The sequence below is a fragment of the Egretta garzetta genome, unplaced genomic scaffold, assembly GCF_000687185.1.
Source record: "Egretta garzetta isolate BGI_Z169 unplaced genomic scaffold, ASM68718v1 scaffold425, whole genome shotgun sequence".
Classification (NCBI taxonomy): Eukaryota; Metazoa; Chordata; class Aves; order Pelecaniformes; family Ardeidae; genus Egretta; species Egretta garzetta.
In genome coordinates, this window is record NW_009259796.1 from 2045547 (window position 1) to 2059675 (window position 14129).

The 14129-nt window shown below is 41.0% G+C and overlaps 1 protein-coding gene across 1 annotated transcript in view; it reads right to left on the reverse strand.

The window, feature by feature from the left end:
- SLC9A9 (solute carrier family 9 member A9) overlaps positions 1-14129 on the reverse strand; it is a 209070-nt gene that overhangs the window by 180685 nt on the left and 14256 nt on the right. The window contains exons 3-4 of the mRNA XM_009639760.2: positions 14051-14128; positions 13443-13519 (exon numbers count right to left, since the gene is read on the reverse strand). Of these exons, the coding sequence (XP_009638055.1) occupies positions 13443-13519; positions 14051-14128 (155 nt within the window). The remainder of the gene's footprint in view (positions 1-13442; positions 13520-14050; position 14129) is intronic.

Here is a 14129-nt window from a genome sequence, read left to right on the forward strand (position 1 = left end):
ATATATAAGAATTATACAGAACATCCACAACACTGAAGAGACAGTTTTGCAGGGAGAGGAAGTTACTTTACGTTACTTTATGCGTCTTGGCTCACTGGGAAAATATGACAAAATTTATGTGCTTACAACTATCATTAGATCTTAATTTTTGGCAGGTTTAACTACTACCTTCTCTTCCCATTTATTTTTAAGTGAGTTGTGTGTTCGTGAAAGCGTCAGTTTGATAGCCCCAAAGACAGAGAGCATCTGTTTGCCTATAAAGGAAACTTATTTACAACATTCACTTCCACAAACTACTCCCAGAAGAGCGCTTCAGTCACACACTTGAGGGGCTAACAAGAGGATCAGTAATGTGAAACCCCCCGTCATCTTGCCAAGATTACTAATGAGGCTGCAATTTGCCAGTGAGAGGTTGCAACTGTAATGGGTTTTGCAGTCTATTCCTTAACTAGAAGCGCATTGTAACAACTAGGTCAGGCTTCTGAGTCACTTCCAATCCTGCAAGTGTTCCCATAACTAATGTAATTTTTTAGCGATGTCCTTAAATCATTGTGTCATGATTCCAGTAACTAATTCCATACTTAGAAAACTAAGCGAAAACATTTGAAAATCAGGCTGATTATTAACCTTCTGACATTTAGGCACACTGGACAACCGTTTTAGCTAAAAGACTCCCTTGTAGCCATGATGCCCCTAGTTTTCTAATAGTTCATCAGAATTGTTTCATTTATTGCGTTACTCAGAATCCTGGGGTAGATCAGTGTTTGAAGAGTGATGTGTAAAGGATGATGCTTGTTTGGTAACTCCTAGGAGGCCCTTTCAGCCAGTGCTCAAAGTTGGAGAGAAGCGAGTGCCCTGGCTCCTGCCGGCTGTGGAAGCTCTCCCTGTCACACAGCCCCCCCGAGAGCTAGCACTGGCGCTTCCTGCTGTGGACCTGGAGCGTTGTCGCACTCCGCTTATCCTGAATCCGGACACCCCCAGAGTTGCCCCACCGCATGGATAGGTGCCCCCACCACTAACCTAGAGAAGGGCTCCAAACAGAAAACCAGGCACTTGAAAAAATGTTTTGTTTGAGGTAAAATGAAATGTTTCTTTCCCTCCTTAATGTTTTTCTTTAATCATTTAAAAACCAGTACTTTGGGCCAGGCTGACATTCCTCCTACCCACTGTCCCCGCTCAGCCACGTAGGGAGCTCACAGGGGGTGCCGAGGAAACCCCAGGCTCTCGAGCGGAGCTAAACGCTCTTTCGCGGCGCTTCCCGCGGTTGCCGAGCCATCCCGTGCGCGAAAGTGGGCGTTACGTCAGTTTTTTTTCTCACGGCAGTACTGGATGCTGTCGCTAGACACGTCTGTCCACTGCTGCTCTCATTGGTATTTCAAAAATCGTTGTGGTTTTTTCTCCTCCTCTCTGATGCACATGGAAAGAAATGCCGACGGCAAGAAATGCTGACGGCCGGTATCTTTAACAGAAAAAAGAGCTTACAAACTGTACAGCCGCACATGCGGCACGCTAAACAAAGTTCAACGGCAAAATGGGACCATTCAGAGTCTTAACCAAACCGCGAGTAAGGCTCTCGCACTGAACGTCTGACGGGATCAAACACAAACCTTCCTTTTGGCCACGGCAGGGGGGCTGTTTTGGAGAGTGCCACAATGGGATCGTGATTTAGACGGGAAACCAGGTCCTGGGTAACCCAGCTACACCTGTGAGGCCCCTGGCTCTGGTGGTGCTCCCTGGTGCTGCCGTCACCGAGGCTGTTCTCTCCTCCGTTGCAGAGGAACTGTTGAGCCACCTGAATGGCGATGGCAAAAAAGTGCTTTTTGGGTACTCACAGTTGTACAGCAAATGGCGTACCGCAGCCGGGCACGGGGCTCTCCCAGCTCTGCCGCTGACACTGTGTGAACAGTCACATCCCTTAACCTGCCAGCAAGTCCTTTTTTCCATATCTAAAGTGAGAGCAATATTCTGCTTCCTAGAAATCAAGCCAAACTTAAAAGGTATTTTAAAATCTTTGAATGAGAAGGTCTATGTAGTAGACATGTTAGGCGTGTAATAATGCTATGCTACAGCACAAACTGGGGATTTCTATACGGGCCAGATAAGAGAGCATTAATAGGAAGGTTACTGGAAGCTGGCTAAACCAAGTCACTTACCATGGAAGGGCTTGTGGGTGGAAAACCCATTCTCCTGCTGGGTTCAACCATAATGAGCATTGGTTTGAAATCCAGCTGGTGCTTGGTTACTAAGGCTATTCTTCAGAGATGGATAATGAGATGAATCCAAAACTTGACCAGAAAAGACTCAGTGTAATCTGCTCTCACTTTTGAAGTTAGCCTTGTTTTCGTCAGGGGGATGGGACCCAAGATCAATTCCACCCTAAATTATTCAATGACTGTGACAAAAGAGTGGTGAAGAGCAGTCTCACTCAGAATGTCGTCTGAAGGGAAACTGAAATCAGCTGTACCCATATTCTGCTGAACAACAGAGGGTAACTGCATAACCAGAGGCCATGATTTATAAGAGGACTGAACAACATCAGATAGGTTCCTCTGCTTTCCTAATTTCATTTTATGATACTTATGTTGCACAGAGATTGCAAAACCACATGCGCTTTCCCTTCCCAAAATCAAATAATTGAAGATCATTCTCAGGGAACACACCTAATGTTTTCATGTGCAGTCTCACTTGGATTAAATCAAAAAGGTGAACAGAACTCTGAAAATAATCCCTATTCCTCAGCAAAATCAGTCTTTTTTATATTCAGCACTGAGTGGGTTGTAAGGACGGGTGACAGAAAGGTGAACAATTTAAAAAAATATTTTGTTTTTAATTTTCAGTCTGAGTAATAGCAATCTTCTTATACAACACTAGCGGGCTACAAGAAGTCATTGATGGTGCAGTATCTAGGTCCGTCAGTGTGTCTATATACAACCTTATGTTCTTGTTGCAGAATTTCACTGTTAGTCATTGCCTTTTTACAGATCAAGTTTGGTTTTTTTTTACTAGTTACATCATCCTGCTCAAAATTTGCAGCATGCACATAAATACTGTGTAAGAGAAAAAAGCACCCATGCTCCAAATAAAGGAGAGGTCAAAAAGTAGTGGAGACTGTGGTCTTTTAACATTTCAATTGTGGTTGCTGCTAAGCTTCAGAGAGAGAGTAGTTAGCTGGGGAGAGGTGATGGTGCAAAGAGCAAGCAAGTGCCCAATCCGTAGATTACAGAAATGGAAGTGGTTTTTCCTTTTTAAGGTATGGAGCTGGCTATGAGCAGAGACTGATTAATATTTTAAGAGCCATCTTCATGTATAAAGTCCTTGCTGCAGCAGGAAGCAAAATAATCCTAGTAATTTTTCTTCAGTAAGACTTTTTTATTGCAGACTCCATATTTAAAAAAAAAGGTGAGGAAAAAGAAAAACTGCCTGGGAAGCTAATTGTTGGGTATGGGATGATGGGGACTAAGATAACTGACTCAAAAGAAAAAGTGGTAGAAAAGTTGAAAGTACAAAATGGCTGAAAGGAATGGACTAGAGGCAGAATATGATCTGTAATGTATGTTATGTATAACATCACAGAATTATAGACTAACTCAGGTTTGAAGGGACCACAGGACATCTTTAGTCTAAATTCCTACTTAAAGCAGGGTCAACTATGAGATCAAACCAGAGTGCTCAGGGCTTTAGCCATTTAGGTCTTGAAAACCTCCAAGGATGGAGATTGCACAGCATCTCTGGACAACCTGTTCCAACGCTTGACTGTCCTCATGGTGAAAAAGTTTTTGCTTATATCAAGTCAGGCTTTTTTTAAATGACAATTTATGTCCTCCCACCAGGCACTGCTGTGAAGAGCCTGGCTTTGTCTTCTTGATAACCTCCCCTCAAAGCCTCTCTTTTCTAGGCTAAACAAGCTCAGTTTCTTCAGATTCTTCTTATAGGGCAGATGCCCCAGCTCCTGTCTATCTTGGAGGCCATCCACTGATCTTGCTGCAGTTTACCAACATAGTCAAATGTATGGAGTCAACTGCAACAGAGTTTCTTCTCAGACAGAATATATTAAGAGGAGAGCAAAGACTAGGAAAACACCTTAGATGGTTCATTGGCATCTCAATACTCAAAAACAACCAGGAGCTGAAGAAAAGCTCTGCATATTATTTAAATGCCATCTGTCTCTCACTGTGGAGAATCTGACTATCTGATCAGACCAGCTTATGCAGATTCTGTCTCTGCTGAGCATAGCATCTATCCCAGAGCCATCATGAAAGCTGGTGTGCCTATAAAACATTTCAGCCTAATAGCAGTTGTGGTCCATAACAGATTTATCAGATGCTAGCGTACTATTTGATCAACTCTCTCAGAAAAGGGATATGTAAAATGGTGGTGGATGGGTGAACAAAACATCCTCTGACTTGCCTTATTATGAAATTTTCAAGTTAACAACTAGGAGATCTGTGTCACCCTCTCCCTTTCTGCTCCAAGTCAAGCACACTAGTGAATTACTGCCTGTACACTTCCAAATGCTGGTCAGCATTTTATGTGTCTAAAAGTAAACTGGTCAGTTCGAAGAGACTAAAGGGTGCAGGAAGCTCCATGCTACTGAAGTTGAATAGGATTTTCCTCCTCCGTTTTAAATTTCTGTTACACCTTTCACCCTGAAGCAGCTCAAAGCACTTTGCAACCAATTCACAAATTCCTGTGTACATGGTAGAGGTCACGTTATTGCCCATCTCAATTCAGAAGGAAGCGTGGCATGGCTCCCTATCTAGTAAGGCCATACAGTCATGTATGGCCTGAAGCAATGCACAGCATGGGTTGAAGTAGAGATACGTTCCTCAGTCATATGCTTTGTGTGCAGGTTTCTCACGTAGTGTGGAAGACTATCTGTAGGAGATGGAAAAAGCACAAATGCACCAGAGTCATTATACCCCCTTCTCCTTCTCCTTCTGCTTTCATCTTCTCTGCAGCCTGGAATTGTTCTGGGAAGAGGGTAAGTGGCAGCGGACTGTCAGGATATGGGGCCCGAAGGGATGCATATTTTCCATTTCGCAAGCTCTGTAAAGATGTTTTCCCTGAAAGTTAACACAGAGACTGCGAGAGTAGTCTTGCAAACCTGAGACTTCCAAATGATGCTGCAGCCAAGGAAGCTGGGTTGCACAGGTGTATGGGTGGTCTGTAGCCACAGAAATAGGGGATGGCAGTCTTTGGAGACCACACTGGGTGTCAATTCTTAAAAGGATCCATGAAGATCAGGGAAGAAGACATTAGGAGATCTATTCAAAAGTATTCACTCCTGCAGTAAAAAACTTCAACTTTCAAGGCAACTGGGAAGAAATTTTGTAAAAAAAAAGAAAAACCCAAACCAACCAACCAAACCCCAAACAAACCTTTCCCTCCAGTGTGGGCTTTCTTCTTGGGGAAACACCTGGACTCTAGTGTTTTTCCTATTTTGCAACAAATGCCATTTGCATGTTTTCAGAAGAGTGCATGATTTAATTTTTTCTTTTCTGGATTCCTGGAGAACTTACTGGTCATCAAATACCAAATTAAACATCCTTTTGATTGTAGATGAGTCTCCTGGTATTCCACGTTCTGTTTGACTCTGCAGTCCCACACCTTTAGTGTTCCCTATAATACAATTCTTTCAATATCCTTAGTATGCTGAGGGGTTCTTCTGGAAGATACAAATAATTACACCCTGCTGTTCACCACATCTGTTTATGAGAAAAAAACCTGCGTTTTCTGCATGATCAGCTCTGCTGCAGTAAACAATGTCAGATGTTTATTGCGAAATAGCTACAAATTCTGACTGAACTTGCAGCAATACACATACTTGAATGCATCAAAGTACTCTTGGAAGAACTTTCAGCTCTGTAAGGGTGTTAGTGGTCTGGGAAAGACTATTTTATATCAGTGTCTTGATTTAACACAGCTTTTTATCCATAAGTTAACAAGTCAGGCAAATTAGAGGCTTTTTTTTACTACTTTATAACTTTTAGAACTGCTAGAACTCTGAGAGTTATGTCTAAGAGAAAGCCTCTTCCCTTTTTTGCTCCCTTTGCAAAATTTCTACACCCAGATATCATTTGGTGGGAAAATGCAGTTAGAAAAAATATTTTAATTAGAAAAAAAATACTACTTTCCTGCACATGAGCTAATTCTGAATTAATACAAAAATGATCATCTGGGAAGGTAAAAGCTTAGGAGATGTAGCAGCAGAAAATACTTGTAAAGTTATTTGTCTAGCTTATGGACAGCTCTGTAACAGAGATATTTTTTTCTGTTACCCTTAACCTGGCCTCATTTTTCCTTCTAGAAACAGTTTCCAAAATTCAGAAGGATCCCATAACAGTGTACGGTAGATTCAAGCCAAACAACATTTGGTTTTGCTCTGCTGAAGCACGTAGTTACAAGTTTTTAGTTTCCAAGTTATAAAGTCTATCCATAGCCCTCAGATGAGAAAGAATAGTCAAGATTATAAGCTCAATACTGTTTCATATCAGCAGACCCCATTTGTAGATTCCATTAAGCTTTGGTCAGAAAGTAATACAGAACACACCCATAACCTAACTAAGCATCTGCCTAGCATTTGCCAAACTACTGAAATATCTATGGGGGGAAAAAAAATAAAAATCCCCAGAGTCACGCAGTGCTCAGCAAGGACGACTGTTGCATGCTGAACCTCTCAGGTGTGCGCTGCCACATGCTTAATGCCAGAGGGAGCCTGTGCCTACTGAGAATATGCCACTGTATCAGTATATCAATATATCAATACCAATAGTCCTGTCTTGTTACTACGAGGCCAGAGAAAGCTATTTGTTGTTGAGAAGAAGGTTGTACACCACACACACAAAGATTTGAATGGAAAATGTCTACTTTCTTACAAAGATTATGATGGAAAACCCAATCTCATACTTTTTTTTCCCCCTCAAAAATATTTGGACTGGTATTTGGTATTTCTTGATATTTCTTTCTTTCTCTCTTACAAATGTATATTTATATGGGTGTGTGTGTATAGACACCAAAAATTGTTCTGGTTTTTCAAACAGAACAGTTTAAGATTCAGTTTTTGGAAGAAATAATTTAGAAATTAATATATTATATTGTATTATATCATATCATATTATATTATAACATCAGCTTTTAGCTATTATATGCAACAAGCATTTGAATATTCATCTGTTGAATGGGGAAGAATGGCAAGGGAAAGGATTCTGTGACTGCCTGTGAGAAACAAGTATGATGATTTATTCCTTACAATTTAAGTGTCAGAAGAGACTTCTTTGTCCAAACTGTTAGTCACTGCAATTAAATACAGATGCACAAAGGAAATATTTTGATTCCATGTGTTTTTCTTAATTAGAAGTTCACGTTTAAGCATTGATTACCATGAAACTATCTGATATGCCTATTCTAAAGCAAGCATCTGTCCATTCACAGACTTGTACTGGAATTAAGCAGGCCAAAGCAACCAACTTTGGCTCTAGTTGGAGTACGGAGAAGTCCTACCTTTCCAGCCAGAGAGGGGTATGCAATCTGAGTAGCTAATATAAGCACCTACATCTTTCCCCTTAAAACAGTGATGATCTTGGAATGACTCTTCCTAACACCAGTATTATCAGCTGTTTGTATTTTGTAACTTTACTGTCTTGAAACTACAATTACTCAATATTTTTCTGATCCAAACCCTATTTTTTATCTCAGCTTTATTCAAGCAAAATTCTCACTGCAGCCCCAAACACAGATCAAATGGCGTAAGTTGTCTGCAAATACATCTGCTATTTGAGTTGCACACTCAGAGAGCTTTAAATTCCAGAAAAATCAGGCCTTGCCAAACATACTAGGCAGGCTGGAAAAATATGAGTAAGTGACGGCAAACATGCTGCATTCTGAATAGCTAAAATGGGGTTTTGGCATTGCAATTCGAGAGAACCCAAGTGAAACCAAATCAAAAATCACAGATAAGGCCAACAGTACAAAGTCAGGGCTCCTGTGCATAGGCATCTTGGCCCTGGCTGGCACTGAGAACGCTGATGTAAGAATTCAAGGTGATTTCAAAAGGGGAAAAAATGCAAATCTTTCTATTCCCCCTGCCACTCAGTACCTCATATGTTGCTCTGATGGGTTGTTACCATAGTGTCATGATTTTTCCAAATACTTGAGCACTCTTCCACTATCAAAACTGAAAATATCTATCACAGCCATCAATTCTGGAAGATGCATCCCATTTGATAGCACAGTTTATTAAAAATAAAATCTAAGGGAAGAGAACACTGTTCCTTACAGAAGCTGAAGTTAGGCCCTTCTCCCTGCTTCTTCCCGAAGAGCAAAAAAAGGAAAAAAAAAAAAAAAAGGCAAGAGGGGGAAGATGTTAATTTAATTTTTCAGCAGCCGAGTTTTCATGGGCTCACTGAGTAGCATCAGCTCAGTGCTGCTTCAACTTACAGTCAGTCGTCAATATACAGCTAATATCCAGATACATATTGCAAAGATGGAATAACTGCATGCAACAGTCACACAGGAGCATGACTGGCTAGATAGGTATATGCAGAAAACCTCTGGAGCCCTGGAGGATATAAAGTTGAGCACGAGTCAGAGGTGGACTTTGTAAGTGCAGCTATGAAGGCTAACCGCAAACAGGGCTGCGTTCGTGGAAGTGTAGTAAGCAAGTCAAGAGAAGCAATTACTCTCTTCTTGGCACTTGTGAGGTGGCATCTGGAATAAGGTGTCCAGTTTTGGGCACCCAGTAGAAGAAAGACTGATAGGAGACAGTCCAGCAAAGAACCACCGAGGTAGTTAGGGGGCTGATAGGCATGATGTATGAGAAGAGACAAAGGGCTGAGTTATTTTGGCCTGAAGAAAAGCAACTTAGCTTTCTTTTGTGACTAGGAGGGGAGCTAACTGCTGTCTTCGACTAAAAGGTGGTGATAGAGAAGATGAAGCCACCTTCTGAGGGACACACAGTGAAAGGATGGGAGGCAATGGTTACAACGTAAAGCAAGGGAAATTCCAATTGGATATACAGAAAAACAATCTTTGCAGTGAGGGTGGTTAAGACTAGAACAGATTTCCCAGAGAGCCAATGCAATTCACATTCTTGGAGATATTCAAAACTCAGCTGGACAGGGCCCTGAGCAACTCGATTTAAATTTGAAGCCAGTCATGCATTTATTAGGAAGTTGGACTGCAGGCTCCCACATGTTGCTTCCAACCTAAATTATTCTCTGAGTCTGTGAAACTCAAGTAGTCTGTGACAGCAAGAGACTGCCCACTCTGTATCAGAGAAGCCCACAGAGAGATTTAACCTGTATGATTTCTCTTAGGAGTGAAGAGCTGTCTCACTGATCATCCCATACTGTTCTTCAGGAGATGGGAAGCTGGAACCACTGGTAGAAAAAATACCTGTTGAGAGACTGGATCTTGTATCACCTTGTATCATACAGACCCAGAGTCAGTGGACTGTTCACCATGAAGGGGACAACTTCAGCAATTCTGCAAAGTCGATATGGCTTGGAGTGGGGGAATTTCTCCTTTCCCTTGTGGGATCTCTCTGAATGGATCCTTGCTAGTCGGACTTGGTGCAAAGGGCATAACTTGGCCTAGCTGGGAAAGCTTGGGAATTACTATAACTTGCATGTGTGTTAAGTAGCTGAGGACAGTATTACAGCTAACATGGGCAGGCATTCCTTAGAGTAGTATTTAGCTGAAAGCAATTACATTTCAGCACTGCCTTCACTAAAATAAAAAGCAATGCCTCTTACCACTCCTTCCCCTGCCCTCAGTGGGAATATCTAATTACAGCCTTTTCACTCAAATTCCACACAGTCCCTCTTTCCTGATGACAGAAGACAGCCTTTCACAGAAAAGCAAAGGTTTACAAAGAGGAGACAGGCACCATTGTATCAGTGTGTTCCATGGCAACTTTTTTTTTTTTAGCACTTTTAAGAGTTTGCACAATCCAAATGATGCTGCTGTTCTTTATTAATGATATATCCCAGCTGTTTCTGGCTTACAAAGAGAGGGCTGGTCCTCCTTTGTTACAGGCTGCACCCTGTCGCTACAGCAAGACCCACAGGAGGAGTTTGCAGCGGGTGCTTTGTAATTCACTCAGGCGGGAAGAGCACAGTCCCAATGAGAGGTTGCAGATACAGAGTCTAAGCCTATGTGTATTGATGTACTGTAAGTGTGTATGTGTTGTGCATATATAATAAAAAGCACATATTTAATCATAGCTTTGCACAAAATATTTGTCTATAGCAATGCAATCTAGAAGTAGCTCAGGGTTCTGTCCTTTCTTTTGTAACAACTATAGCTCTTCACCCCTCTCTCTTAGGATATGTTTTTCTTTTAGGACTTACTTTTAGTTCCCTTCAGTAAAGTTTTTTTATCGTCTTTTTCATGCTCTCATTATCTCATTCGTATCCTGATGTGTACATTTTGCAAATATGCTTCACACTCACATAAGCCCTATTCTGAATATATTACCTGCCTTCTCTGCAGTGATTTCAGTGGGGGTTGTGGGTTTGCACAGAACACAGTACAAGGCCCAGTCTGCTCAGTGCTTACTCTTCTGCCTTAGGGTTTCCTTTGGATCTCTATCCCTGACTATGGGCTTGAACTTTGAATTGCTGGACCTAGTAGGAACTTTCTGTAGTAGATTCTATCTGCATTTATTCTGATTTAGATAAAATAACATGGATACAGGAACGATAGCATTTGGAATGTAGGCTAAACTCAATATATTATGTTTCTCTTAACAAGGTTATCAAAGCTGCTCTGGCATTTTCCATTTGCAAAGGGCAATGACACATGTCAGAGCTCAGAAACCAGATGCACGTTTAAGAGCATCACAGGGCTGGACAGCCCTGCTGCTTTTCCGCAGTCTCACAGAGCTATTAGCAATTGGTTTACAGGAGAGAAATGTTCAGTGGCTAAGACAAGTGAGAGGAAGCACAGGAAGAGTCCTAATGAGATCCATAACCACTGTTACCTCAGTAATGTGCCAGGATTCAGCCCTAACTGTTATCAGGATGCAGATTTTTTTACTGAATATACAATTCCAACCTTAGGGGTGCTACTGGCCATATAAATGCGTATGGAAAGAAGCAACTCCAATAGCTGGGGTCTTACTGAGGTGCATATTACTGCAAAGAAAGATGGGGGAAACATATGAGTGGCGCAGCTGTCCAAACTGTGATCCTTGTGGATCTATGATGCAGTCATTCCCACCCCGAAGTTACAGTGCTGCAATACTGCTATTTCTCTTTCATGTGGCTAAGTGCTTTTGGAGCTATATCACAAGGTGTAGAGCCTCACAAAGAAAGGAAGAGAGTGGTTTAAATGCAGGGATATCAAACAACCAGGCAGGAAATTGTTCTGATTGTTTAATTATGTCATTCTGTAGAATCCTGTATACTCTGGGTCTTTAAAACTCCATGCTTGTTCCCATTAGAAAAGAAGGATCCCCCAAATCCAGCACTTTCTGCCTTGCATCCTTCTCCAGAGGAGAACAAGCAATAGGAGAGGTCAGAGGATGATGAGGTGCCATTTCTCAAGGAAAGCAAAATTTCAGAAAGAAAAGCAGGATTAAGCTTTTCCTCTCCAGTAAGTGAGACACATGGCACACTGTCTCCTGGAGGTTACAGATTTGTGTCTGAAATCAAAGGTATCCTTTCTCCTTAGCCCATAGATCTTCAGCATTTTCCCCTTCACACACAGGGGAAACAGCCACATACACAGGCTACACTCCTTTGTATTTCAGCACAGACGGTGATTATACTTCGAATGTTGCTTTTCATTGTGGAATCTAAAATTTCCTGGCATTTGGAGCTCTTGTAGAACATTTAATAGCCACAGTGCCTCAGGTACATTATGCTTACTAAGCTACTTGATTATTAGTAACCTAGGATGTCAAGATAGATATGATGACATACCCATAAAAGAACAGCTGTAAAATCATTGAACTCTAAGTTATAGGTCATTCATGTGTTTTACTATTATCAAAATGACATTAAAGGAGAAAGTTCCATCTTGTAATAATGCTAGCAAGGAGCTTATACCTTGATGCAACACACACATCTTTACTTAAAGGTCCATTATAAGAAAGGGAAAAGACAGAAATAAAAAGCATTGTTTCTATAATTTGAAAGTTCTATTCATAGGTACAGAATTTTGACCAGTTTTAAATCCAAGCACCCTCACAAAAATTGAGTGTTTCCATAAAGCTTTCCATACCATGCAGAGATTTAAATGGTACGTTTCGGAGTTCTGCAGCCCAGGACCTCAAATGAGTCCTGTAAGACACAGTGTGCTTCCTGTCTAAAACCTGAACACCCGAAAGTTCAGTGACTTTTTCCCATTTTGACTCTGCAGAATCCCAGCAAGATCAAGGCCTCTTGGCAAGACACTCACATGCAGCACTGCTCTATCACCTTCACAGACCGTATGGACTCGGCTGTCTCTGCACCACTCCGTAGCACAGAAGTGCCATGGGGTGCCTAAGGATGCTAAGGTTAAACTGCGAACAGTGCATTGCTTTTCTCAGTAAGGCTCTGTGCAGGCACAGATACCCGCTCACTGCAGAATCCAACTTTGGTCTTCATTTTCACCTGCATCAGGAATTTTCCCAAAACATGAGAGCTGAAGTGTCTGTGTGGTATTCATAAGCATTGCGAAACACATGCACTTTTAAGATCCAAAAGGATTTTTAAATGGTTTAATTTTGATTGAGCTAACCAAACATCCTTACAGACCGGAAATATATAATCCACTTCTGACTAGGCAATCTTTTATTTAATTAGGCAAATTTTGAAACAAAACTAGAAACTTTTCACTAAGGAGGTATGGAAATAAACCAATATTTTTTGCCCTTCTGCTTTTTTCCCTTCCTCTTTTTTCTGCAGAAGCCATTTAGTCATACCCAGGCTAAATTCACACATAATTCCAGACCGAGACTTTTCACATATCTGCAACTAAAAAGTTTCACTTAGTCTTTGAAATTACTCCAGTTATTTTACGTACATGCCATTAGCTATCTGTTCCTTCCCCTTTTGAGATTTAAAGTTCTTCCTTTTCTGTTAGAGATCTGCGCTCCTCTAGAAGGAATTCTGGTTAGAAGCACAGAATTTCAATTGAGAGAATGGTTGTATTTCTCAGGACAGATGCTTAAAGCTACAGGGTTGTAGAAAGCAGTTCATGCTTACATCAGTCACAGACCAGAAATGAAGGACACAGTTTCATGAATGCCCTAGACAGTTCTTACTATCCAAGAGTTTTGCCTTTTCTATCTCAGCGTTCCCTGATATGGAATTACTTTATCTGTTACGCAAGTTATGAAGTATATTGACCATGCAGGATCCGCAATTCTCTTTACAGTTTAGTTTTTAATTGGAAAAAAAAATACCAGGCACTAGTAATGACTTCAACAATAATAGCAGAAGGCATTCACTTACCCTATGACAATACAGGAGATGGCCGTTCCCAAAAAGGCGTAGGTTAAAATCGATCCTAAGTTACGAAAAAAATGTCTCTGGGGAGGAAAGTTTGAAAAAAAGTTCTTTGTAATACAGTCAGTAGTAAAAGACCATTCAGACCAAGTTGAAACACCGCATCTAGAAGTGCCATTTGTTACAATTCATAGTTCAAATATAAGATGAAACAATATAGGCTCCATCAGTTATTTTGGAAAATACAATTTAAGATGATTCATTTTTTTGCCTAGTGGAATGCCATCAAAATGCCACATGCTTCAGGATCATTACAGAAGTTCACATTGAAAATATCTGATGCCATAATCCCATCCCTTGAACAAATGAAGTCCTGATCACAGAGCATATAAAATACAGATAGGCTGCTGCCTACGTGCAATGTCACCAGATTCAGACAAAAAAGAAAGGGAGCAGAATGAGGTCCATGCATCTTTCATTTTCTTCCATTCCTGTCAAGTCATTCCCATGCAATATAATTGTTAACTGACTCTTTTCTCTGTCACTGGCCTGTTGGATCTACAAAGTAGCAATCACATTCACTCATTTTTGTAATATAAGAGAGAGACACATACCTTCTTTAAACTATATCCAGCATGAAATATAATGGGTGGCAGCAAAATATTGAAGAAGATGGAAGGATCAAATGTCATC